The 25,757-nt window shown below is 43.2% G+C and overlaps 3 protein-coding genes across 4 annotated transcripts; 1 reads left to right on the top strand and 2 right to left on the bottom strand.

Moving 5' to 3' along the window:
* Positions 1-5,989: 5,989 nt before the first annotated feature.
* On the top strand, positions 5,990-17,298 carry LOC120824925 (calcium uniporter regulatory subunit MCUb, mitochondrial). Of its 2 annotated transcripts, none has more exons than XM_040186090.2 (8): positions 5,990-6,584; positions 14,100-14,163; positions 14,267-14,434; positions 15,188-15,292; positions 15,417-15,589; positions 15,699-15,902; positions 16,529-16,645; positions 17,047-17,298. In XM_040186090.2, the coding sequence occupies exons 1-8, from the start codon at positions 6,477-6,479 to the stop codon at positions 17,122-17,124; spliced, it is 1,017 nt and encodes a 338-aa protein (XP_040042024.2). In that variant the 5' UTR covers positions 5,990-6,476; the 3' UTR covers positions 17,125-17,298. The 2 variants fall into 2 exon arrangements, with proteins under 2 accessions (XP_040042024.2, XP_040042023.1); XM_040186089.2 differs by lacking the exon at positions 5,990-6,584 and adding an exon at positions 10,922-11,122.
* Positions 17,299-17,423: 125 nt separating this feature from the next.
* LOC120824926 (caspase-6) lies at positions 17,424-22,067 on the bottom strand. Its single transcript, XM_040186091.2, has 8 exons — positions 21,710-22,067; positions 21,492-21,533; positions 20,843-20,885; positions 20,615-20,758; positions 20,445-20,521; positions 20,099-20,274; positions 19,848-19,998; positions 17,424-19,046 (listed from the first exon to the last, which is right to left on the bottom strand). Exons 1-8 carry the CDS (start codon positions 21,738-21,740, stop codon positions 18,811-18,813), a joined length of 900 nt encoding a protein of 299 aa, XP_040042025.2. The 5' UTR covers positions 21,741-22,067; the 3' UTR covers positions 17,424-18,810.
* On the bottom strand, positions 22,027-25,550 carry pla2g12a (phospholipase A2, group XIIA). Its single transcript, XM_040186093.2, has 4 exons — positions 25,099-25,550; positions 24,680-24,756; positions 23,632-23,797; positions 22,027-22,820 (listed from the first exon to the last, which is right to left on the bottom strand). Exons 1-4 carry the CDS (start codon positions 25,307-25,309, stop codon positions 22,702-22,704), a joined length of 573 nt encoding a protein of 190 aa, XP_040042027.2. The 5' UTR covers positions 25,310-25,550; the 3' UTR covers positions 22,027-22,701.
* Between the last annotated feature and the right edge of the window lie 207 nt (positions 25,551-25,757).

Below are 25,757 nucleotides of genomic sequence, written 5' to 3' on the forward strand. Positions count from 1 at the left end.
AGACCGGCCGGCGAGCCGTTTGCTAATCACACAAATGTTCGTTTTCCAGATTGGCGGCCCGCTGCAATCGTCCGGCGAGGACGTCTGGCCAACGTCACAGGAAAAACCACTTGCTCCGCCGTGCAGCGGCTTTCTTTTGTTCTTTTCAGTCAGCAGGAATCTTTACATCTTCGCCCGCTAAGATACAATGTGATCTCCTCTCAGAATGCTCATTTGTACCAGCATAAATAGTTATTTGAAAGATAAAAGCAAACATGTTTGTTTTTTGTTTGTGTTTTTCCCTCTTCCCAACTCCCCGAAGGCATTTATGAGCACTTTGGTAATAAGGACCAGAGAAGGATTTAGCTGGAGAAGAGGAGCATGGGGTGCTTTGATGTACTCTTAGATTAAGTCTACGCCGATGTCTACAGAAATACATGCTGTGTATACACCGAGCTCAGCTAGACAGATGCCTCTCTCTGCTGGCCCTTCCTCTCCGGTCCCAAAACGCCGCGGCATGAAACGCAGTCTGCATGCTCCCTGGAAGCAGGAGACTTGTATGGACTTTTTTTTCCACAGCTTCAGATGAACCATTCCCCAAAGAAACACAAGCTGGGGAGAGTTTTTTTAACAAACTTGTTCCCACCCGCCCTTCCAAACGCAGACATTTCCCCCAACAAAAAAAAAAAATATATATCAACTTTTAAAAAGACCGGTTCGGAGTTGCTTTGATTTCCTGACATACTGCTCCGCTTAAAAGAGATTTATCAACTCGGCAAGGCTCTGAAGACGAGCAATGCCCAAGCGACTCAACACAGTGCCAGTGTTTGAGTGTGAGGAAGACCGAGTGAAAGAGGGAGGGGGCGGGGGGGGGGGGCGGGGGGGGGGGGGGGTGCAGAGAGAATGATTATGTGACTTGTTATGAATCAATCAACGTTTTCAGTTCTGCACTCCATCCAGCCAAGCCAGAGCCGACAAAAAGTCTCACATGGAACCTTTCCATATTTCATGTGTTCTAATATTTTGCAAACCGTGTCGGTGAGGTTTGGAAGGAAATGTGTGATTCAAAGAATTACACAATGAGCAGGTTGACAAATCAGCAAACTCTTAAGGAAACCTTCTTGGCACAGTGTGTCTGCCATGATTCCCTCTATGCTGCTGTGCAATTTGTATTTGTTTAGGGTGTTAATGAGAGGTTGCATGAATAATTAAAGACACACGGAGCACAGAGAGGGGGGGGGGGTGTTCTGGTGATCTGATGCTGACCCCTACTGGACACCTCCGCTGCTGCCGCTCACAGACTGACTCACATGCCACACCTATCTAACTAGTATTTCATTTATACGTCAGTTGTGATATGAAGTTCGATCTTACAGGGAATGATACTTGCACAACTACCAGCAACTTTATATTCCAGCCCCCAATATTTGACAGTTGGAAATATTAAACATTGATATGGTGGTCAACATTTGCATTGTTTTACATAAGAATCATCACAAACACCAGCATGTGATTTGATAGGGACCTCTTAAAGTGTAAGTATGTGTACGGAAAGTGACATTTTACTGCTCTCTGATACTTTGCTGATGTATTTTGGCATACAGCTGTCTACGACTTTATATTTGCATTTTCACTTGTAGCCTTTTATTTTTGTTGTGCATTTATTAGACTTGTCAGAAGCAGACTGGAAACACAGAGAGAAGAGAGAAAACACAATATACAAAATAAATAAATCAGAGAAAAGCAGCAACTTCCCACATCTGAGCTTGAGAAATAACAAATGAATCAATTATTAAAAAATAGGAGCTGATAACTTTTCTGTCAATTGAAAGGATTGATTAATCGACCAACCGACACACACACACACACACACACACACACACACACACACACACAATGTCCAGTTGCCCCGTAGACGCTTCCATGTGGACGAAAAAACAATCCTTTCCCCCTTTTTTTGTTGTTGCCCTAGAAGTTGAGGAAGGCCCACTTCCCATTCCCTCCTTACTTTTTACACCATCCTCCGTCTACCCCCCCACACACACACAGTCACACACCCACCAGCACTGCCACCCCACCCGGCTCAATTAACACTGCGGGTCCAAGGGTGTGAATTATTTAGTGATGAATTATTAATAAATAATAACAAAGGGGCTCGGGGGAGACGCAGCCCGGTCAATTAGGAGAGAAGAGAAAAGTGAATACAGCAGCGGGGGTGAGGAAGAGGGGGGAGGGGGTGGGAGTGTTGGACGCCGGGGATGTGCAGCTGATCTGATCTGCGCCTCATCATTATCGCCGGCCGTCAGACACAATTACCTCGGCGCTGCACTCCCCCGCGCACTTCAAACAGCAGCCCCTCCCTCTGACAGGCCTGCAATTTCTGCTGCCTCTGTTTAGCCGACACGCTCGCAATACGCAACCTACGACTACCGCGGATATTGATCGCACATTGTAACGGGGCCACTTGCTGGATGGCCGAGAGAATCTGCGGGGCACCTCAAAGACGCAGCAGCTCGGTATTACGTCTGAGCGAGCAAACTACAGTGCACCAAAAACAGATTCACTCTCCTAGAGGTTCTGTGTAATTTATTGATTTATAACTATGAATAAAGGGACTTCTTCTGATGTCGAACTGAAAAACAGACCTCTACTAATCTCTTAATTATTTGCAAATGTATAAGACATAGCTGCGGAATTGAAAGCTATAATTAGTCAAATTGACATTGCATGCGTGTAGTGAAGGGTTTCAATTGATTGCAATATAGATAAATATATTTGGAAGTTGTTATTCTCGAAATTAATGTTGCAGGAAAATAACACATGAGAACTTAAAGGGGAGATTAATACGCCCCCCCAGTGGTGAAACAAACCTAACTGAAAGTTACACTGATTACCAAACTGTGAAACGTTGATGGGGACTACCAGATGCCTCAGACGTGGTGCTGTAGTGTTACAGGGACCTCTGATGGGGTACCTTTGAAAGCACGACCCACTGAGTAGCACTGAGCATCCTGCAGGTACAGCACGATACACTCTGAGTGGAAGTATCACTACATTAGAAGATTGTACAGTAGTTTTCAAGTGTTATCTAAAGTGTGTGTCTTTATGTCTAATTAACTCAAATGGATTTGACTTGTCATGGTTCATCTAGAATTTTTTCACGAGCCTTTGATATTCAGTCTGCAGATATTAAAAATTCAGGCTTGACTTGTCTTGAAGCCTGCCTCTGTGTGTGGAGACGTCTCTCAACACGGGGGTTAGGGTTTTGATGTGATATGCAGACAGAACTGTAGGAAACTTTGGTAAAATTGTTAGATATCTTTTTGTGAACAGTCTAAACTGTGAATGAAATACACCATCTTTTGAAAGTGTTCATGCTCTTAAAGATGCAGTATAGTTTGAGATTGAGGACTGAATGCGTGTAAGGTCACTAACTCTACCGATTCACACAGGCATTCACTTAGTTTGACAGGTATTTCAAAGCCTGTTACATATTTTTCAAGCTGTGAAGTTGAAAACATTAAGAGCACCCGACTGTTTGATACCACAAGATGGTGCTAAATGTCAATAAAAAGCACTGTAACGCTGATCTTTTAATCATTTTCATTCATTTAAACAGCGGGACGACAAGAAGCTTATATGCATATTTTTGGTAACATTGAAGTGAAAACTGCCTTTTCTTGTTATGAGTTCAATGCCTCCGTAAGTGAGCAAATATCTCTGACGTATTCGTGCTGAATTATGCTTCTGTAATGCCACTGCAGGTGCACAAGGGGGCAGCCTCTGTCTGTTGAACAAGATAAGAACAGCAAGTACAAACTCACCCATCACGCACGCATGGATGTCATTCCCGGGCAACAGTGTGGCCAAGCGGGTTCTCCGAGAGCCATCCAACCTGCATCGTAGACCAGCGGAACAAAAGGTTTTTGCGGTGACTTTGATACGTGAATGAGAACACATTAATTCTACAGTGAAACCAGATGCGATGATAATTCAGATTCAAAGCGGTCTGTCACCACAACAGAATGACTGCATGCGTGAAAAGAATATATGATAATATATTTGAAACCAAACATCACTTCATTTAACAGGAGAGCTGAAAGCCCTCTCGATCAGTTTACAGCTCGTGCCCAATATGAGAGGATGAATAGCAGAGGGCGATGGATAATAGCTGACCGGAAAAAAGAACAGTAACTGGGCAGTAGATATTCTGTCTGTGTCAAGGGAAGCTTCCACGTTATTGCTGACACTCATTAACATCCACAACTTTGTTAAATGTGTGCAACAATGAGCTTAATCAGCTAGTTTGAGGAAACGTGCTCTTTAGGGGAATAAAAGATACAAAGATATGTTAGAAAAAGCTGATCATACGGTACAATATTGTGGGTAACGTGTGGTGAACTATTACACAAACGTCTTCGGTTTGTTTAACGATGTGTAGAAAGTTAAACATCTTTTTGCGAGAGTGCGCTTAGAGCAGTTTTCTTGTTGGGCTTAAAGGTCAATGGCTGAAAAGACAATCTGATGTCACGCTCTCTCTTGAGCTCAGTCATACAGATGTTTCTAACCAGGCTCAGCTTGCCAACGGCACAGCCTTTCAGTTAAAATGCTTAAATATTTACTGGCAAACTGCAGTCCCCAGAATCCAATTCACAATGTGTTGTTCCAAATGTACGCGTTGTCTAGCACATGAAGGGCGATCATTATGTGGATTGAAAGCCATGAACAAATTAGTTGTGGTTAGTATTGACCAAAAAAGTGAAGGTTCAATCAGTTTGGAGAAATTAACTAATGAGTCTATATCTATAAATCAGGGAAGGCTTTGCTTGGGGTAAAAAACTTAAGTCATCCATCATACTGATAAAAGAATATTCATGCACAGCGGCTCTATGTAAATAAAAATAAGCCATCATGGTTTAAAATTAAAATGAATGCTTCACACAGACACATATTAGATACACAATTTAAAAAAAAACTAACACAGCATGTGTGTTCTCTGTGCTTTGAAATTTGTTTGACATCATAACAAAACTGAGACGTGAAATCTCAAAGTCAATGAATGTTATGAATAGTCAATTATTATTATGATTAATTATTGACTACAAATTTTAATTAGTGTGATTACTTTTTCCATAACAAATAGTGTATGTGAATACAAGTTTGAGGCATTTTTGCACCAACTATTTCTGGGGGTTTGCGTTTTTTACCCACTTAGTAGAAGTTGGAATTGAAAGGTTTGCATCACATTTGTCTTGCACGGCCTTGGAGTTAGCGCATGGTGACCTCGGCTTATACGCTGTGTGTAAGTGGATGTAGTCTTTGTGACGTCGTCCATTGTTTTGTCATTAAGAAGCCTCTAGTGTCGTCATCTTGGAATGTGATCGTTAGCAAATTGATTTTTTGTAACTAATGAACAGACGTGAGCTATGGCTCCGGTACTCCGCTTTCTGTTCTGTTTGCCTCTAAATGAGAGCATCAATTACGAAGCGAACACGATGGTGTAACGATACATCATAGATGCAATCTGACTTATTTCTGCTGCTCATTTGAGAGAATGCAAGTTTTAAGAAACGTAGGGAATGGCTGCACAAGCCCCTTCATACTGCTTCTCAGCAGAATACTGTTTGAGCAAAATCCAAACGCATCAATTTGCATCACTCATGGTATTTTTAACATACCTGTTTTCCATTGTACAAATACCATCTATGTACTATACATGGGCCTATCCGGTAATGTATTATTACTTATGTTGCAGCAACTTTTAGAGTGAACATTAGTGTAAGCAAATTCAAGCAGATATAACATTACATCTCAGGAAAAACGCCTAAACATGTTTTTGTCTCTATGAAAATTCATTAATTAATTTAATTAGTACCTTGATGGAAGGTAAAACAAGAAGGCGCATATCGTGTCCATTGAAGAACTCAACAACAAAAAGTGGTTTGCTTGTACACGTCACTCGACATTTGACCTCTCCTATGAGGGTGGAGGTTGTTTCTCCACCCTTGTTGGTTTAGATAAACCTCATAACTACAGCGTGTTAGCAGCACCACGCTGTCATTGGGGTGGTGTCGAGGGTGGATGCATATGTCAACTCACTCGGGGAGACGTTGAGCTGCTCCCTGCTGGCCGCTCGGTGTTAAACAGACCAACGAGGAAGACAAAAAAAAGCAAAGGGTTTGACCTTTGCGTAACGTAACGATACGTTCGGTAACGTTACGTTACCTAACGTCACGTTAGGTTCGGTCACGTAGCTTTACGTAACGTAACGTGCTGTTGGGAGGAAACGGAATGCAGCTCAGGCGGGGCTGTTCCTCCCACCGTCCCGCAGCTGTCGTCTCATCCGGTTCATGATTATTATTATTTTTTTTTATTTGTACACCGACAACGAGCCGTTTCACAGCCGGGACACCGGGAAAGCGAGGCTCACGTTGCGGGAGTGTCGGTGACCGGTATGCCCCGTCGGCACAGCTAATTGACGCGGTCAACGGCTGAAGATGGCTTCGGTTCGGATGGTCGGTAAAGTTACGGCGAGACTTTCGGGAAGTATTCAGCCTCTCCGCCGCGGTCTCAAAACCAGCCGCCCGCTTGCCTTTCTTCACCAGGTAAAACGAGTCCTTAAACTAACGTCCATTTGCCATCGTTACACCGCGGTCTCCTGCCGTACTTTGGTAACGTTGTATTAGTCTCCACCTGACGAGCTAACGTCAGTTATTCAAATGCGACGTTCAATGACGAGCTGTTTTTTGGGGAGTTAAGCGTTTTCTGTAACACTGGACGTGAAACCTAACAAAAAAAAGGAACACGTTGGAGTACTTGCGCTTGAACGTCATACGTCTTCACATTAGCTCGAATGGAGGTGTAGGAAGGACAACTCTCAGTGTCTGCCCTTGTCTGTCTATCTGTCTGTCGTTATCTATCTCTACGTGAAGTAACGTCAATTATTCATGTGCATTATCTTCCCCCCACTGGGGCTGCGGCACGTCAAATCAAAGTGTGCAGCAATGGCCATTACAGTACCTGCTCATAAAACAGTGCCCATTCATTCATTCAATCACTCCTCCGAGGAAGCTGTTAAAGGAGAAAGAGACCATGATTAGGCTGCTGGATATGAATGTCCAAACTTTAAGTGGAGACTTGCTTGGTCCTTCACAAGGCAGAGAGACACCTCTCATGGGGGCTCTGCAGCCGACGGTGTGCTCGGCTTAAAGGTCCATGTCTTCTTAACATGAGGGACCCTAATGCACAACTCAAGCACATGTAACCTGTGCATTTATTTTTCGACACAGGTCATCATTTCCGAAGCCGTTGTCAAAGATGCAGTGTGAACGTCTGCATGTATGAAACAATAAATGCCCAGTTTGTAAGAGTCGTGCTGTAGAAAATGACCCCCCCCGCCCCCCACATGGCATCACCAAGAGGTTTCCGTGTGTGGTGTGGTTCCTCTTACTTGTGTTATTAATGAACTGTTGAGGTTGGCCGGTAAAATCTTAATTAAGTCAGCCATTTTATCATCCATTGCAAAAAAATCTGCAGAGGTCAGCTAAGTCGTGAGCAAGCCGATCATGGGAAGGACGAACGGGGCAAACGGTGCTGCTAAATGCCAAGAATGTCTCCATACTGAGTGAACGTTTGAGGGAATGAAGAGGATTTGGTCATTTCTGTTCGATGGGCGAGAGGCTATGAGTCACTCTTGAATGCAAGTATGACTAAGATGATTTCTATTTTTGGACTGCATCTTATGTGTAATCGCAGCAGCAGTTTCCCCTTTTCAAATGGCGTACGGTCAGTACAGTCTTGCTCCAACAAACCCAATTTGGACCTCCAAGGGAAAAGACCAACGGAGCATGGACACACAAAAACGTATGATACTTGTCAAAGCCCCCGTTGTTGCATTTAAATATTGGACAAAATCAAGTTAAAGAGTGTTTTTTCTCTTATTATAGAGGAAGGGCTGCATAACTGCTTTTTTCTTTTTTTAAGGCAGGTACAACACCTGTTCGGATCTATAAATACGGCTGAATACCAAACCAGTTTTGGGAAGCTACAGAGCAATACAGTAGTTTCATAGTGGATGATCTCGGGAAGCCGCATTAGCCGGTGAAATCAAAGGTACCGCTGTTACCAGACATGTTGCATAAGCAGCTTCAAATGGATCTCCTTGAATGAGCAGGTGCTTGCTGAGTGTCAAACACGTGCTTTCGGGTGCTAACGCGGCGGCTCTCGTGACACCGTAGTCAAGACACTAAAATGAGGCATCTCATCTGCTTTCATATTTCTTGTGCCCTCAGAAAAGCATTACAACTTGGAGAATCAAGGCAGACAACCTCATGTGATGTTAATATTCCTGTTTTTGTAGTGGGCGGTTTGTGACTGGTGGATGTGTTTGGTGCCCGGCAGCAGCAGAGTATCAGACAGAACATACTTTACCTTTGATTGGATGCACACAGGTTTGATCACTTCAGTGACTTCTTTCCCCAATCTGCGACTCCCTTCTAAGCATGCAGGTGGAACACTGCAGCAATGTGTAATCCTCCCTCCCTCTCTGATACATTCAGATATATTTAGTGCTGAAATATGAATGACCTGTATGCCTGGTATAAAGACAAACATATCTACATACCACAAAAAACGTAAACCCCAAAACGACAAGACAACTTTAAACAAGTAACACAGTCCATCTAGTGTCTTGCATATTTCATAGTCTGGATGCCGTTATAATGGAAAAATGATTTCATTTGAGCAAACCTGACACTTTCTCAGTGACAAGACTGGTAATGTCAGTCAGGCTTGGAAAAGCCCCCAACAGAGCTGTAGTGAGAGAATTACTGTTGAAATAAGCGTTTTACTCCAATAATATGTGATGTGAGCTCTCTGATGACATCAGGACCACAGAGAGCCTTCACATCTTCCGCCACAAACTAAAGACACCTCTTCAGACTCTACCTCCACTAACAGACTAATGCCACTTATCTATAGCAAATTATAAATTGGCTTATTTGAGGAAATTTCATTTTTTTGTTTCTTGCTCCTGAGTTTGTATCCTTATGGTTGAATGCACTTTTCGCAAGTCGCTTTGGTTAGCATCAGCTAAATGACATGTAATGTAATGTGGGTAAAGAAAGCATACGCTGTAATTGTAACATCCCCCTGCACCCCTTATTTCATGTCTGCCATCGTTCTATTAACTAAATTAATTTCCTATAAAGGAAAATGCATGTTCATTTTAGGTCAGGGTCTATTTTATGCAGAACCAGTTGGAAGGTTTTCAGATACATCTTGTCTGGAGCTGCTGCTCACCGTGTGAGAAGAACACAGCGGTTGATCACATTCATGGCATGAGGGAAATATTTTTTCGATCTGGCATTTTTTTTGATCCCTCAATTATTGTATATGTGCTCATAGTGTAAGCACATCATCACATTTCTAATGGGGAAAAAATGGTAAAAGGTCACCAAAATCCTCAGTTCTCCGTTGCCCAGCTCCATCTGTCCAGCGAACGCTGCCGCAAACCATCCACGAGCCGTTCCTCATGGGATGTCACTCATGCGGACGCGGAAAGCATAAATCAAGCTTCACCGTCTCATGGACTGTAAAAGCTACAGACAAGCCCGTCTCCTCTGGAAAGTGCAGAATAGCTTCCCTTGACTCTTAAGATGCCACGTGTAAATACAGTGTTATTATATCAGAAAGTTGAATGCGTTTCCTGTGGATGTATATTTATTTAGCATTTGTTGCCTTTTATATGTGAAATTGTGGTAATATTTTATATGGCTTTTTCAACAAGAATTTGCACAGAAGAGCAAATCGACTAAAGAACAGATCTTTACTAAATGTAAAATGAGATATAAGGTAAGTAAATAAATGCATAAATATTCATCCCCTTCAGCTCGGTGTTTCATAGATGCACCTCTGCCTGCCACCACAGCACTGAGTCTGTGTCGATAGCTGGCACATTTGGACACACTGCAATTTGTCTCCATTCTTCCATTCAAAGTTCAAGCTCCGTCGGGTTACTCGGGAATCTGGCATGAACCGCTTTTTAGTGCAGCCACAAATTCTTGACTACATTAAAGTGTGGGCTTTGTCTTCATCCCAGAACATTCTCCTTGTTGTTCTTCAATCATTTCGGTGGAGCTTTTGCTGCCTGTTTGGGCTCGTTGTCTAACTGGAAAATAAATCTTCTCCCAGGTCATTGCTCTCTTGCAGACCAAGTCAGATTATCCTGCTGGATTTGGTGATATCATTCTGCGTTCATGTTCCCCTCTTTATGGTTGTTTGCTATCCAACCAATTAGTAATCCATGTGAGTGCACTCCTTGTCCTTGCTTGAAATTGTGATGATGCATGACTCATCCATTCATGACCAGAGGGGAAAATATGATTCAACTCATTTTGCACCTTTTTTTTTTTTTATTATATTTTGCAACAATAATTTAATTTAGTTATGGTTTTCATGTTTTTGTCCTTTTGTTTTTACTATCCCCTCAAATATATATTTCTTTACATATTCTTACAGAGTTTTGCTGTTTTTTTATTCTTATTGTTAAAGCCCTGTACAGCCTCCCTCGCCAGTACCTTCCTGCCGTCGTACTGCAGTCCTCTGCATCACCTTGCATTTCCTCCCCCCATTTCTGAACCCATTGCTGGATCGCTGAAGACAAATGCTTCAATGCAAATCACTACTTTCATGGTACAGTGGTGCTGTTCCTCTGGCATCAGGGGCAAATCCATTTATCTTCTTCATAGCCTCCCCCCCCCCCCCCCCCCCCCCCTGCCTTCAAGGCTGTTCATTACCCTCTTAAAGTAATGCCTGCGGATAGAAGTGTGTGTGTGTGTGTGTGTGTGTGTGTGTGTGTGTGTGTGTGTGTGTGTGTGCGTGTGCGCGTGTGCGCGCGCGCCCGCCCGGGGAAAAGTCACGGTCCTTTCCCTTAATGAGAGTGGGAGGAGATGTCTGGATACAGCACAGCATTTGTGACAGCGTTCACAATGGAGTGACCGGCTGGGGGACTGCAGGGATGATGACTCTGCTTGTGCAGAAGCACCGAAATGCTTCACTGCGGAGGAGGGAGATGACGGTTCGTCTTCCTTGGCTCCCCTCTCCCTGTTGGTGGGGCATAAATAAGAAACCTACAGCTCAAGGGGTAAATAAATCTTTGGCTGATTGTTCCCACAAAGAACCGTGGGAGTAAATGTTCTCAAATGATTAGCAGGTGTGCCGGGTTGTTCCATGCAGCACCAAATTGACCTCAAAATGTGCAAAGGACAGTGTACAAACGGCTATTGATTAGCTGCACGATTGGGTAGCGTGTTTGGTTTTGATAAGCAAACAAATGTCGGGGAACCGGCTAATCCTTTCAGCAGGCTGTATTTGTGTCCTGTGACGTGGGACGGGTGTGGTCGCCTACTACTTGTGTTTGCATAAAGTCCTTAACCTGCAGTCTGTCACATCCTTTGTATGTGTTTAAACATCTCTGGGTGTGTCTGGTTGCACTGGGTTTACACCCATTAGAAAGAGTCATAGAGGTTGGACCTTTTCCAGGGACAACTGCTGACGCTTCTTATTTTAGTGCTTGTAATCACAGTCCTCTACACATTCTACTTGTCTAAAGACTAATCTGCGTACAAAGCAAAAAAGATGCGTATGTGCTCATTTTATTTTAAATTCACAGGGAGACAAGTTGTGTAATTACTGTCAACACTTCGTAGTCTGTGTCTGTACCTCCGCTGGAGACTTATGTCAGTGAATTGGCAGTAGAAAATGATGAATGAATAAAGGGGCTGAAAACAGCAGCAAAGATTTGCTGTTTGCAAATTGTCCCTATAAGAACATCCACTTTGTAGCACTTTCCGTTTGCTGTAAAGAGGACGGGGAGCATGTCTACTGCTTTTCAGTAGTCTGTCTGTCTGTCTGTAGTCTGACAAATACATTTCCTCAAGGGGTCATCCGTGCTATAAATATACATCCCATACTGTTGTTTAATGACTTTGTTGTGCTTTGTAAACTGATCCGTAGGCGAGCAAAGCATTGGCCATGCAGGGTGCTGCAGAGAGTACACAGGGCCAGCAGCATGGCTTTGGAAGCGGCCCACTGTTCATCACATGGTTCTCAGCTGCAGTGTTTTGCCAGAGTGGTCACGTTCTGTTGACTTAGAATGGGATTGGTACGTGTGCACGCAAACTGCCTGCGCTCAGTCGGCCATTGAATTGACTGTTAATGATCACAAATACACACACAGTAAGATCCAGTGTTTTAGATGCAAGAGCGCAAAAGGGAAACAAGTTTGACGTGTGAAGTGTTTGTTAACAAGGGTGACGATGAATAGGCATTTTATTCTGGCGGTCAGCACCTGCACCACTGTGTTGAATGAGGCGTTATGGCTGCAGTGAGAGCAAGATGCCCACAGGGAATTGCTGGTTGCATCTTTCTTCTGAATCTAAGATCCAGACCATTTGACACTCGACACTGCGCTTCCTTGGCTCCTCATCAACACACCCACCGAGGGAGAACTCGTTGGCCGAGGACAGAGAGAGACGCCTTCTGTTTCAGTTTGATAGTACTTGAGAAGAAAAGGAAGGCATCTGTAAAAATGTCTGAAAACACATTTTATGAAAGACCCCGGGTTGGGCAGCCACATAAGGCCGATGTGGCAAATTGATAAGCGGGACTGATTTATAGCCTCATGGGTTTGGCTTTCTGGTGATTTATGCATCAATGTGATCCGGCCAGTCAGATATTTAATTAGATCTTAGATCAAATCTGGGAACCGGAAACTTCCCATAAACTATTAATTGGTTGATTTTGCAGAACATTAACTGTATCAAAATACAAAACTACACCTAGAGAAATATTGTATGCGTGTGTATGCTGCTGTGGTCATCCCCATTTAAAACAGTCATTCAGAAAGTATTCATATAAAAATAAGTTTTTTTTCATTGGGAGCTGGTGTGCTGATGCGTAGGTGTAGCTTTCAGTTGTACAATGACATTTGGAGACTTCACACTAGCTGAACCGCTTAGATTGTGTCCCATTGGGATCACTTAGTTTCACTCTTCCCCTTTATGGGGACAGAGCATTTATAAAACCATGTCGTCCACAAGATCATTATCGGGCTAACAAACACTCTGGAATAAGCATGTAATCCTGCTGGCCTCGTTAACCAGCGTCCAGCATGGGTTGTTGTCTTCATGCTTCAGATCCCCCCCCCCTTCGCACAAACGCCACAGCGTTATTGTTTTTCCTGTTCCGAGTCCCGCCTCCTAACCAGTGGAGTGTGAGGGACCTCTGGCCTGTCTAGGCTCCACTCAACCACTGCGCCTCGAGGCCTGATCCATGAGAATGGACGGTTCCCTTTCTCCTCTTTCAATGTGATATCGATCCAACGGATTCCCAGCTGGAGGACAACGGGGCGAAGGAGGGTCGCTGCCACATCCCTATGTCAGCCAGACCATCTGGCGCTGTAAAGGAATCTGTTGTCGGGGTGTAGACGGCCAAAGTGTTTCAGCACCAGGAAGCTCTAATAATCTGAACGTTTAATTGCTATGAATTCTATATAGCTTGGTTTGATTTTATGGAGGTATTCAGACAATGGTCTATAGCTTGGTTCTTAAATAGCTGCTTTGTAACTCCTCCCAGAGGCCTTAATGATTGAGTGTTTGCATGTTAGACCACAACCCTGAAATGTCTGGTGCAGAGAAGTTCTTCTGCTGACTAGAATAATGAGCTTTATTCTATTGGGGCCCTCTTATCAGAAGCAGTTAGAGAGTACTGGCATTTTATAAGTGGGCTCTAATGAAGAGGAGCTGCCGTAAACAGCGGAATCCATACTATGGACTCGTCAGATGGATTGCACACCATTTAGCAAAGGAGAGTCAAGAAATTCTTTCATTGATTTAAAAAAAAATTTTTTTTACTCTCCAGTCAGTAGATTTGTCAGATCCTTCAAGTCGGGACGCTCTGGATCGACTTGTTCTTTAATGTCAGTTTACTGGGGCAGCTTGTTCAGATTTGTCTCTGCTCAAAGAACTGAGAACAAATCTGAAAAAGTTATTAATGATGTTTTTGTTCTATCTCTGTTATGTTTTAACACCATTCATTTATTTTCTTATTTTCTTTTTCAGGCTCAAAAGAGGCCATCTCTACTTGGATATTCTCATTTCTACAGTACACTTGCGCCCCCCAGTGGTAATATCCACCTACTACACCCTCTCCTGCTGTGTAAAAAAATACACGCTTGACGTGATGATCTGTGATGTAAAGAAATGATTTCCCCCTCAACATGTTGCAGACGTGTCTCTGAGGTACAAGTATGGCCGTTTGGTTCTGGAGGTCCCGTTGCCCTCCAGGAAAGAGAAGTGTCTGTTCTTCCTCCGGCCCATGCTGATGAGTGTCGGAGACCTGATCGCAGACCTGCACAGAGAAGACCCCGGAGCCTTAACTTCAATATCCTCCAAGGGTGGGACTTGTGTTTTACCTCAGTTATGTACCAGCCCGATCACATTCTTACGGGTTTAGTCAGTAGAGCTTAATAATTTTCTGTGGTTCGACAGGTTCTTTGTTGTCAGTGGTTTCAGTGGACTGGTTTGACACAGTTTACAGTTTGCATAAATCATTGTCATTCCTCCACTGACATTAACTTTCACTTTACGAGGTTAAAGAAGCCAGTTTTTCCACAATAATGCAAACATTTTACACAGTTTAAAGAACATTAAGAGTTTGACATGCAGGCACATTGTACTGCTGAAAAGGGCCTTGAAATAGATTATGTGTCATTTCAGGGGATAGGGCATGTTTCAACTGAGGCACAGGGATACTATATTCTACAACATTGGCGCCAGCTTTATTACTCCCATGTGTCTCTTTCCTTTTAAGAAGACATTTGAGTTAGCAGTGTTGAGTAACTTTGTGTGGGCTGTGAATTATTGATTTGATTATTGCTGATTTTTATGAGGCTTATGTAGGGCACTAGTTCACAGCCTTTTTCCTTGAAGCCTTCTCAATTTCCCCCTGTGATCTCCGGACCCCAGTTGGGAGGCTCTCATGATTCGTATGGAGTGTGATGTGTTTAGAATATACATTATTTTCCTTTTTTTTTTTTATTTTTTTTTTTTTTAGCCTATTTGGGTGTCCTGTTAGACACGCTGATCTATGAGAATAAAAAGTTTTGTGATTGCAATAAAAGTCCTGAGCAGTTGTCCTCTTCTGACAGACGGAGAGCCGATAGCAAACACCACGCTGATAGACTCCCTTTTGGACAAAGACTTCCAGCTCATCGTCAATGATGCGGTTTATAATGTCTGCGCTCCTGAAAAGGGTACGACACATTTCTCACCGGTCGTGATCGGTCTCCGTGCTGCCGTGTTCACATTTACACAGCAGTGGTCTTTCACTCTCGGCACGGCTCAAGTCACTTTCTCATCCTCATCCACCTTTTTTAGTGCCGTCTCCTGCAGCGCTGGCCGGTGAGCAGGCCGCGGAGTTTCAGGACATGAAGCACGTTGTGCATCTGCTGCACACGGCGCTCCACCTCCCCGAACACCATTTGCTGAAAGAGAGACAGCTGCTGGAGAGACTGGACAACCTCAAGCAGGAGCTGCACCCTCTGGAGAAGGTAGTCGACGTGCCTCGACATCCGTTTCTTCCCTTACAACACATTACATCTCTCTCCTGTTGGTTTTGTTGCCTGGTAACTCATCCATATCTGTGCCCGACCACTACAGATGAAGGCCCAGCTGTCCAACAAAGCGGATTTCCACAGCTCCAGGGTCGTGTGGACCGGCATGGCCTTGTTATCTGTGCAGGGTGGCGCTCTGGCGTGGCTCACGTGGTGGGTCTATTCATGGGACGTCATGGAGCCGGTCACTTACTTCATCACCTACGCCACCAGCATCGGAGTCTTCTCCTATTATGTCCTTACCAAACAGGCAAGTCTCAAAGCGTCAAAAGAGAATCAACTTTTTTTTTCCCAATTCAATGATACCATCAGCATGACGTTTATGCCCAGTTGTTAAATTGGAAACTACAACCACCGGCAGTTAACTTGGCATCTAGACTGAAACCAAGAAGCCTGGTTCCGTCTGAAGGTGACGAGGTCCGCCAGACGCTGGAATAGAACTTGACATCATTGCTTTTTAAAATTGACTTGCCTCCCCTCATTCATGAATCGAGCTTGGGAGCGCCTGCTCAATGGGTTCATGGATGTGGAAGATTTGGGTAATTCTTTACCTTTACAGTTTTGTCATGTGCTACGGAACAGCTTGTATAGGTATGAACAGGCCCCGCCCCCAACGCTGTATCCAGTTGTCTTTATACATCCATTGTTTGGTATCTAACGGCAGACCGTAACACCACGAATTCTTGTCTACAAAGGGAACCAGTTTCCAGTCTTTCTGCTAAAGGCCTAGTTATATATTCATATTTATGGCAGTGATATAAATATTTTCACCAACTCTATTCCTTTAACATCTGGTGTACTAAATCATGCTTGTGTGTGTGTGTATAGATGTGTATTCTTTCTATCCCACTAACATGGCCGATCTCTTTCCCTCAGGATTATTTATACCCAGACGCTAAAGACCGTCAGTTCCTGCGTTACTTTTACAAGGCGGCCAGCAGGAACGAATTCAACGTTGAAAAATACAATGAACTAAGGGATGAAATGGCAGAGGTTGGTTGATTTGTTTCACTCCTCGCTACAGAAGCAGAAACTTTAATGTCATAATCTACTTTACTAACACATTCTGGACACTTAAAGATGTAAGCAGAACGGGTAAATTGCACACGTGCTAAAATGCAGGAGCAGAAATTTGAGACTTTTATTAACCTAAAGCCTATGATAAAAATAGAAGTGAATTCTTTCACAGAAAACGCTAATTTTTACCTTTTTGTAATTTTCCATATGTTAGTAGTCATAGTTTTGCATATTCACGTGTTAACACTAAGTACAGGTGGGACCATTGGGGAAACTCATGTATGCATCGTTTCCAGGAAGTATAAGCGCCCTGTGGCAGTCCCGCTGAATTAGTCATTAGTGACACGTGATCTGTGTGACTGTTTTCTGTGGCGCAGGTGGAGGAAGATCTGAGACGTCTGAGATATCCGACTGAATTTCAGCTTCCACTGGAACCGATCCAGCCAAAGCCGTGAACGTTCCATACACGTAAACAGTATTTTACGTTTATTATAAACTCATTTACTGCTTTATTTTGATAATGGTGCCTTTCTGTCCATGTCATTCTGTCTTTTTTTTTTTACAGTCTTGATTATATCTTTGAGAAAAATACAAACACAAACGACTAATAAAAACAAAGTACTCTCAAACACTGTGAGAATCTCCTGTCTGCCTGATCTGTCTTGTAGTTGTACTCACTGCTAGAAGATGAATAAAACCTTTTTATGTTCTTTTAATGGACACGGGCGAAATAAAGATACCATAGAATACGCTATTTGCCACAACTTAGTTTTATAAAAGGTTTTCACTCAATGCAGAGCAAAACAGTAGCAAAAGTCACGACAGAATCACAAGAGTAAAACCACAAACATACAGGCTCAATGAATGCTGGCAACTTGGTCTTTCCTGAGTCTAAGGTCACGTGACCCAAGTGTTTCAGGTCTACTGTGCAGCTTTAAAAACGCCTCTTCTCCCTGAGGTACTTTGCACACAGGTGATTGTTGCCATGCCGGGTGCAAATATGCATTATTAAATGGATCAGTTTTAACTGCTACAACACAAAAGGACAAACATGAATTCCCTTTTTTGATGGAGCGAGACAAACAGCATGTTTATGTGGTGCCTGGATGTGAGTGATGGCTGATTGTCCATTGGTGCTTATAGAGACACAAAGTATTAAACCCTGATGTGAACAAAATCCTAACCTATGAGTCATGCGGTTATGTCACCAGCCTCGCAAGATACAGTAAATTGGTAACTATTAATCTGGCTTGAAGACATTCCTGCAACTGACGTTAGGTTCAAGAAAACGCCGCTGACATTTCCAGCTTCCTGAGAAAAGTGCTTTCTCTGCTTTAGGAAACAAGAGTCAACAGTGGGAGGAGGCGGCAAAAAGTTTGTGTGGTACCACGCTAATGTAGATTTGATTAAAGAAAGCAAAAGGCTGAGGAAAAGAACACTGTGGTCCATTAATAATCCTGCAGCTAAAAATCAATTTCTTGAGTGCAAACATTTTTTGCTGATCTGGGTTGGACAAAATAACAGGAAAACGTTCAAACATAATGCAATCCAATACAACCAGACCATATATCACAGTCTAAAAAATAAAATTCTCCAAATAAAAAAAACTTGTACACTGAAGGGAATCTTCACATTGGACCAAACTAGCGATCAGAGAAGTAATAGAATGATGCTAGATCTTATTGATTACTCTTAACTTTTTGAAAGCTGCAGGGATGTTGAGTTAATCGCATTAGAATTGTCACTACATATTTAAATTTCAACTAGGGACCAGATGTAACTGGATTTCTCCTCCACATACTTCTGGATTCCCTTTCATGCCAATGCAAAACCCCCTCAAACTTTTTATAGACCAGTTTAGGGTTTGGCCCACCCAATAAATCTGCTTTCTTCAGAAGAATCTTAACATGATTAATTAAAAAATCTCAACTTTGAATGGCCTAAAGCCAGGGATAGCCATTTGTTTCAGTGCATGTGAATTGAAATTGTTCCTGTTATTTTATCGATCACTAATTCCACGGTAAAATACGGCTGCCAATTCGATTTCTCAATGCATGTGTTAATCAGTATTCATGAGATGAATTCTATTGGCCAGGTATTGATGTAAAACCAGCTCGTCTTATGACTGAGGTCTCAAGCTGTTACTGTTTTGGTCGGAAGTAAAGTTTCTTGGTGAGCATGGAGGCAAAGCAAGGCACTTGCTTCTTCCCAATAGCACTCCGGTCGCTACTGTTCCCGACGCTCCTCATCGACACCTTCCGGTTGACCAGCGTCAGTACTTCTGTGAACTCGTGGGAGTCTCCGTACCTCTGGAGCAGTTCACACAGATCCTGGATATACCAGGACCCGTTGATGGTCTCTCGGTGGGAATAGTAGCCTTAACGAATAACATAAGACATGACAGTTGGTCACTAAATCAGCAAAGAGGACAAAAGGACAGTGAGGCCCTGTGAGCACAAAATATCAAAACACAAGCAGAAAAAGAAGAAATTGTTGGAAATCTTCAGCACACATGTGCAGCATATAGAAAGAGAAGATCAAGACCCAGAACAGAGTTGCAAAGTAGACAACAGAACCTCATGAGTGATGGCAGCGAGACGTCTGCAGTTGCCTTGGTGTGCGTCTGGTGCATTTATTTAACTGACAAAATGATTAATCTGACATTGATTGAATTGATACAACTCAATTTTAAACCAGGCAAACGTTTCGTCAGCTGGCTGAAACATAAACGGATCTAGTGAAGTTAAAACTTGGTAGGTTTTTCTGAAACGACATTAAATGAAACCACTGACTCACTATTTGTTATCAGTAAACATAACGCATAACTATCGCTTTTGTTATTGAGGAAAGTGTATACAGACATGGCACAAAGCGGTATGTTGACAGCATATCTGCAGTAGTATCTAACTCATGCAATTACTACATCAAAACAATAATAACATTACCACATTTTAACCTATTTTCCAAACGGCGGAAGCATCAACCGTGTCCCAGATCTCAGCGTCCTTTGCAAACCGTTTCTTCTAAATTCTGCAGATTTGTAAAGTGCACCGAGCTCTGAACGTACGCCCTTAGTAACCAATTCTAGTTCCCGAGCAAGGGATGAGGTGTGAATCTTCCCCATCACGCAGCAAAAGAACGAGTGGTTACGAGTTGTAACCATTGCGGGGAGCCTCACCTTCGGCCACAGAGTAGCACATGATGAAGTCGGCCCCGGCAGGGAGGGTGTGCAGAACGCTGGCGTCCACCACCACCTCATTGGTCTTCAGCTCGCTGTCCACAGCGTCGCACGCGGTCACCGGGTCGTCGTGCTTGTCTCCGCGGCACGCCTGGTGAAATACGCCGCCGTCCCCGTCACACGACCTCGGATTGACGGCTAAAACGGGGGTGTTGATGGATTCGACCGGGTTTTTCGTAAAAAGCACGCACCTGTAATATGAAGATCTTGGGCTTCCCTACGAGGCTCTTGCACTTGTCTCCTTTGAACAGCGACGTGATGTCCTGGACGCTGATCTTGCCGTCGTAGGTGTAGACCTGGTCGTTCTCGCCGTGGCTCAGGAAGACGAGCAAGAAGCAGTCAGAGTCCGAATGGTTTTCCTCGGCGGCTGGTGGGACATTGGGTGTATTTGTTAAACCAGCTGCTCATGAAGCAAACATGCCGTAAGATATACGTAATGATGTGAAATTTGCATACAACAATCACAACAAGGGAGCAGCAGCAGTGTTGACATTTCGCTGTCATGCGGGCGTCAGGAGTGATCGGGGCGCGGCTCACCTTCGTTGATCTTATTTAAAACCTCCTCCTGTTTGAAGTTGTCGTACGCCCGCACTTCAAAGTTCAGGTTGCTCAGTCTGAAAGAAGAGGCTCACAGTCCATGAACACGCACAGACAAGTTCTCGAGCAAACCCGCCCGGAGAACGCGACATTTCTTGTGTGCGTTTAACCTTCTCTCCAGGTTGTGGCGGTCGGCGTTGGTGCCGTGCCGGTCGTTTAAACCCAGACGCCAGAAGAAGCGCTCCTGGTTAAAGATGAGGGCGAGGCCTCGCCTTTTGTTGTCCATCTTATACTCCTCTGCAGGGTCCAAAGAGCTGTTTCATGTTGACAAAAATGTGCTTGTTAGTGCTGGTGTGAATTTGCAGCTGACGACTTAAACAAACACGCAGACTGTTTACCTTCGGATGAGGGCATCCGTCTCGGTTAGGTTCTCCGTGCATGCTATAAAACACAACACACACATTAATATCCGCACTACAACGTAGAGTTTAACGTAATAACTGCATGACATTGCACTGCAAAAATGGCACAAAAAAACACAGAGGAGCTTTTCAGGCTCCTTTGTTAAGCAGCACAACTACAAGTGCATGAATTGCAGCGCTGCTGCTGGTTTTGGGGGTCAAGCAGCCATTGTTTCATCAGCTCAGAGTCCTCATGACCTCCAATAGCTGGCTGACAGGTGGCAGTGAAAGATGCCAAAGGGCTGCCAAGAGAACACAAGCCATAAGGCGCACCTGCCCCACCCGACAGATATGCAGGGAAGCCTTTATGTGCCAGCGGCTCATACTTGCAATACTTTTATATGCCAGATAAAGTTGTACATTTTGACAGGATATATGGGGGACGTTATCTCCTGTATCAATAAAAGATGGTAATAATTAACCAAGTTGTAGTTGATGTTTAAACTCTCCCTAATAAAATGTACTGGCAAATAAAACCTTGATCGTTTCACTTTTGCTTCAGACAAAAAAAAAGATTTAAAAAACGTATTTGATGGTGTAGGAACGTTGCAGAAGATAAACAGAAGGTGTGTAAACAGGGACTCACCTGCCCTGTCCGTCGCTGCTTTGTTGGGTGAAGCAACTCTTCCTGAGGAGAGAAACAGCGATCAAGTCCCGACACGAAGACAACAAACTGACGGAACATACAAAGTAGTAAAGCGAGCTTCAATCAAACGCGGAGGCGTTTTACATCGAACAGCCGATGGATTAAAGTCCACATTTTACTTTTTAGTCATAATGGCAAACGTGTCATGAATGTGTTACCTCCACGTCCGTCTCCTGTCGTGTCGGACATGGTCACCGACCGCCTTGACTTCTTCTCACACCGTCAAAAAATGAGTTTCTTCGTTAAAGTAACACCGATGGGGCTCGGTGTGGCCCCTCCTCCCTTACACGTCATTGGCCGAGAGCGACGACCGGAACGCGATTGGCTCGCACGCGTGTCAGTCAAAGATGAACGTCCGGCGCTTCCGTGTTCGCCACATTGCGAGTCACAGATTTTTGTTTGTAAGCTTTGCTCTGCTGATTAAAAGAAACAATGTTTCTACAATCATTTCTATGACAAAAACTGACACGCAGAATTATACATAAAAGTTTCTTTATTATATATATATATATATATATATATATATATATATATATATATATTATTTATGACATGTTTAATCCACAGTGTTATCACTTTATCATTGTTTGAGTGCACTGGTGCATCCACCATCATATGATATAAATCTTTTTACGGTTTTCTAGTGGAACATTTTTTTAACAGTTTTATACATCAAATAATGTATTGAAAGTTTTGCTAAATACATTTGGTGTTTATTACAGGTAACATTACACCCAAGCTTGGATAAGTGGTTGACGATGAGATGAGATGACTTTACAGGTCTAATAATTTGGGAACTATGAAGAATTTACTAACCTATAAAATAAAGTCTTGGTTGCTACCCAAGCATCTAAGAACCAGAGAAACTGGCCAACCGGCTTTCAGTCCATTAAATGACAAAAACATTACACCTTGTAAACCAAATATAAATAATTAACTTCATAGATATTAAATATTCACTAGTTATGTTCACATTTGCTTCACCTTATGAATGTCTACATTTCAAAACTCCAATATAGGGAGGCGATGGACACAAGTCAGTGCAGGCCAAAGAAGCTTTATCCCTGAGCAAATCTGAAAGATACTATATTGTTGCTTGCATCCTTCCATCAGTGTTGTCCGTCCCACAGTCTTGATCCTGCGGTCGATGTCACAGTTCCTTCTTCACTTCATACTGACACACGCAAGACTCCCTCTGGCTGTCCAGGTACGGCTTACATCCCATGTGCATAACCGCGTCAAACAGCAGAGTCACTGCCGACTCGCAAGCTGCCAAGGACAGAAAACAAAACGAATAGAAGAACATTAGCTGAATACAAGACGGAGGACAACAGGGGTCCGATTCAAGAAGCGGGTTTAGTGAAACCCTGAGATGAGGGGAAACTCTGGATTGTCTGTTTCAGAAAGGGAGGTAACTAAACCTCAGGGTCGGCCACTATGGTAATTGAGCCGGTGAAGCTAACCTAAAGAAAAAATCCACGCAGCACAGAGAACGGTAGCAAGATGGATTTGATAGGCCTTTAATCCTAAATATTGAGGCATTTTCATGACGAATGTTGTTGATGAATTCGAGGGTGAGCGTAATGTTGTAGTTATGAGTCAAGGTTCACAGTGTGCTGAAGAAGTACCACCTTACCCTCTGCTGGACAAACGGTGTTCTACAATTGTTTGTACACATTACTTAACCTGCACCAGCTCTGTAACTCTTTTTATCCTACAGCACGGAATCATTGCTTCGTCTCAACATTTCATGTAAACGATTCACCGTATTTCAGCACTTTTAGGTAAAACACTTTTTCTGGTGCACCTGTTCTACATCAAATCATATTATATACTATTTTTACTTGGCATAGTTAAGCAGAACTAGTCACAGCCGTTACTAATAATGCTAACTGCTCTATTAAATGTGGGCGCGCCCGCATACAGAATGCCTGCAGGAGCTAGAAAAGAGCTTACAATAATCATCACATACACCCTCCCTGGTGCAACATGTCTGCAGCATCTTCAAGTCAACTAAGAGTGCAAGTGAACTGTGCACAAAATCTAGAAATCAGAAGTGTCAGTTGGCTCCGCCCCTTACCTTGGACACTTTGGGCCAATCCCAGAGTTCTTTGCACATTCCTGCAGATGGTCTCCAGACAGTCCTGGAACTGCTCATCGCAGTCGTGCTTCTCGCTGCCGCAGGTGTCGTAGCAGCGGTCATGTTGGTTACAACATTTGGTCATGGATGGGATGCCAATGTCAAACTGCAAAAAAAAAAAAAGATGTCTGTTTATAATGTGTTTTGAAATTGCCACCAGGCAGTAGAAGGAATGCATTACCCATGATTCAAAAGACGTGCTGATAGTTCAGTGATTGGTTGGTAAAACAAGAAATAATTATATACACAATACAATGAGTCAAGTGAACTTTCAAAGTAGCACTGAAAATGAAAAACAACCATCACATAACCATTGCTAAAAAAATGAGTAAAATAAAACAAATGTTATTTGTTTCCCATTTATTTAAGCCTGAGCGATGCTGGATGTTTGAACCATACCACATAATCCATATTTGATAGGTAGGAAATCCAATTACATATTGATTTTTTTTTTTTTTTTAATGAGTCTAGAACACAACTAGAACGCCTGAAATTTGGTTATTAAAAGGTTGCGTTTGGCATGTCTTTCACTGCAGATTCCTGTTTATTTCCAACACCAACATGATTCGTTTGGGATATAAAAACATTCACATAACTAAAAAAGCTAAAATATTAAGCAACAGGCAATACGGTTTGTGACTCGTGATGTGCTCACATTTCATGCTGTCTCAAGCACATGACTCCACAAATTTTGATTAAATTAATCTGTGAACGTAATCATCAAGGCCTCAACTGAGCCTGCATGGAGTGATGCAAGGTATTCTGGAAACATTGGAACAAATGTCTATGTTTTTTATTATTGCTTACAATACCGCTGTCTTGATGTATCACGTCACATTTTTCTTTCTTTGTCATTTTATATACCCTCCTGAATATGGACAGAAAGAATATTGCAGTTTTGAGTTGCTCTTTACTCCAGGACTAACACGGTGACCGACTTTTCTTTTCCCAAACATTGTAGGGAACCTCCCAAACTGTGTCAGACTACCTGGAATCCAAACAGCGGGGAGCCGCATCCGTTCGGGGGGGGTTTCTTGTATCCGGGACGAGGCGCCGGCTTGTAACCTGCGAGAGAGGAGCAAAGGTCGCAGATGTTTTTTTGTTCTGCCGATTATCTTGCCGTCAGAGATAAAACCAAATCAGGACACCACAATGGACTGGCTTACTCTGCAGCACCCAGCGGCCACAGTGCGCATCTTCAGTGTTGCGTAAACTTATTGTCCCTACTAATTATCTGTACTTCTTTCTCTTTTTGGGGGGGAAAGTACAGGTTTGAATAATGCTGGATGCATGCATGTAATATACAGCCCTGGCAATCCTACATGAAAAACAGCAAATATTAGTAAAAAAAAGTTTCTTTGCTCAGTCGCTCACATTGACATTTAATGACAGAAGAAGAAATCTTACCATCACCACACTTATAATGACACAACCCGTCATCGCCGCCGAACAGGTCCAGCGCTGCGTTCAGGTACGTGTCGATCTTGTGTATTCCGTTACGGATCGTTTTCAGAGTCATCCTCCAGTCCGGAGTCTCTGGCTCTCCTTCGCAAGCGGACACACTTCCACAACAGTACAAGCTCAGGAGCAAAACACAGACGTGGCCGCGGCGGCGCATCGTCCGCTAAGAAAACAGCGTTTCGCGGCACGTTCGTTGGATCGAGGCTGGTTTATTCGTCTAAAAGAAACAAAAATATTCCCGTTAACATCTTAGGTTTCGCTTCTGGTTGTTCCAAACTCTCACGGGCACCTGGCAGGTAAGAGAGACCAACCGCCTCAGCTGTCGGTGTCGCTTCCGGGTTTGACGCTACCACGTGACTGGTTTTATGCCAATAAAAATGATGTCGCCCGTCGCCACGTCATTAAAGGAGATATTAGTATTTGATGGAAAACGGTGATTTCATTGGTGAAAACTGTATTTAAAATGTATTTCAGCCGTTTTTAAAATTGTGTCAGCCACCATAGCAAAATCAGTAGTGTATTCCGTTGCAGTATCCAGCATCCATTATATTCATAGTCCCGCTGCTGAAGTAAAAATGTAGCAGCAACATCTCAACGAGCTAATG

This window comes from Gasterosteus aculeatus, chromosome 9 (genome assembly GCF_964276395.1).
Source record: "Gasterosteus aculeatus chromosome 9, fGasAcu3.hap1.1, whole genome shotgun sequence".
Taxonomy (NCBI): Eukaryota; Metazoa; Chordata; class Actinopteri; order Perciformes; family Gasterosteidae; genus Gasterosteus; species Gasterosteus aculeatus.

Coding starts and splice junctions, on each gene's coding strand:
- LOC120824925 (XM_040186089.2), top strand. CDS start 10,997: ATGATGACTCTGCTTGTGCAGAAGCACCGAAATGCTTCACTGCGGAGG. Junction 14,435..15,187: donor AACTTCAATATCCTCCAAGG/GTGGGACTTGTG, acceptor CTCTTCTGACAG/ACGGAGAGCCGATAGCAAAC. Junction 15,590..15,698: donor AGCTGCACCCTCTGGAGAAG/GTAGTCGACGTG, acceptor CGACCACTACAG/ATGAAGGCCCAGCTGTCCAA.
- pla2g12a (XM_040186093.2), bottom strand. CDS start 25,309: ATGCGCCGCCGCGGCCACGTCTGTGTTTTGCTCCTGAGCTTGTACTGT. Junction 24,757..25,098: donor TCATTATAAGTGTGGTGATG/GTAAGATTTCTT, acceptor CCTCTCTCGCAG/GTTACAAGCCGGCGCCTCGT. Junction 23,798..24,679: donor CCCCGCTGTTTGGATTCCAG/GTAGTCTGACAC, acceptor TTTTTTTTGCAG/TTTGACATTGGCATCCCATC.
- LOC120824926 (XM_040186091.2), bottom strand. CDS start 21,740: ATGTCCGACACGACAGGAGACGGACGTGGAG. Junction 20,886..21,491: donor AGCAGCGACGGACAGGGCAG/GTGAGTCCCTGT, acceptor TGTGTTTTATAG/CATGCACGGAGAACCTAACC. Junction 20,522..20,614: donor CGCCACAACCTGGAGAGAAG/GTTAAACGCACA, acceptor CTCTTCTTTCAG/ACTGAGCAACCTGAACTTTG.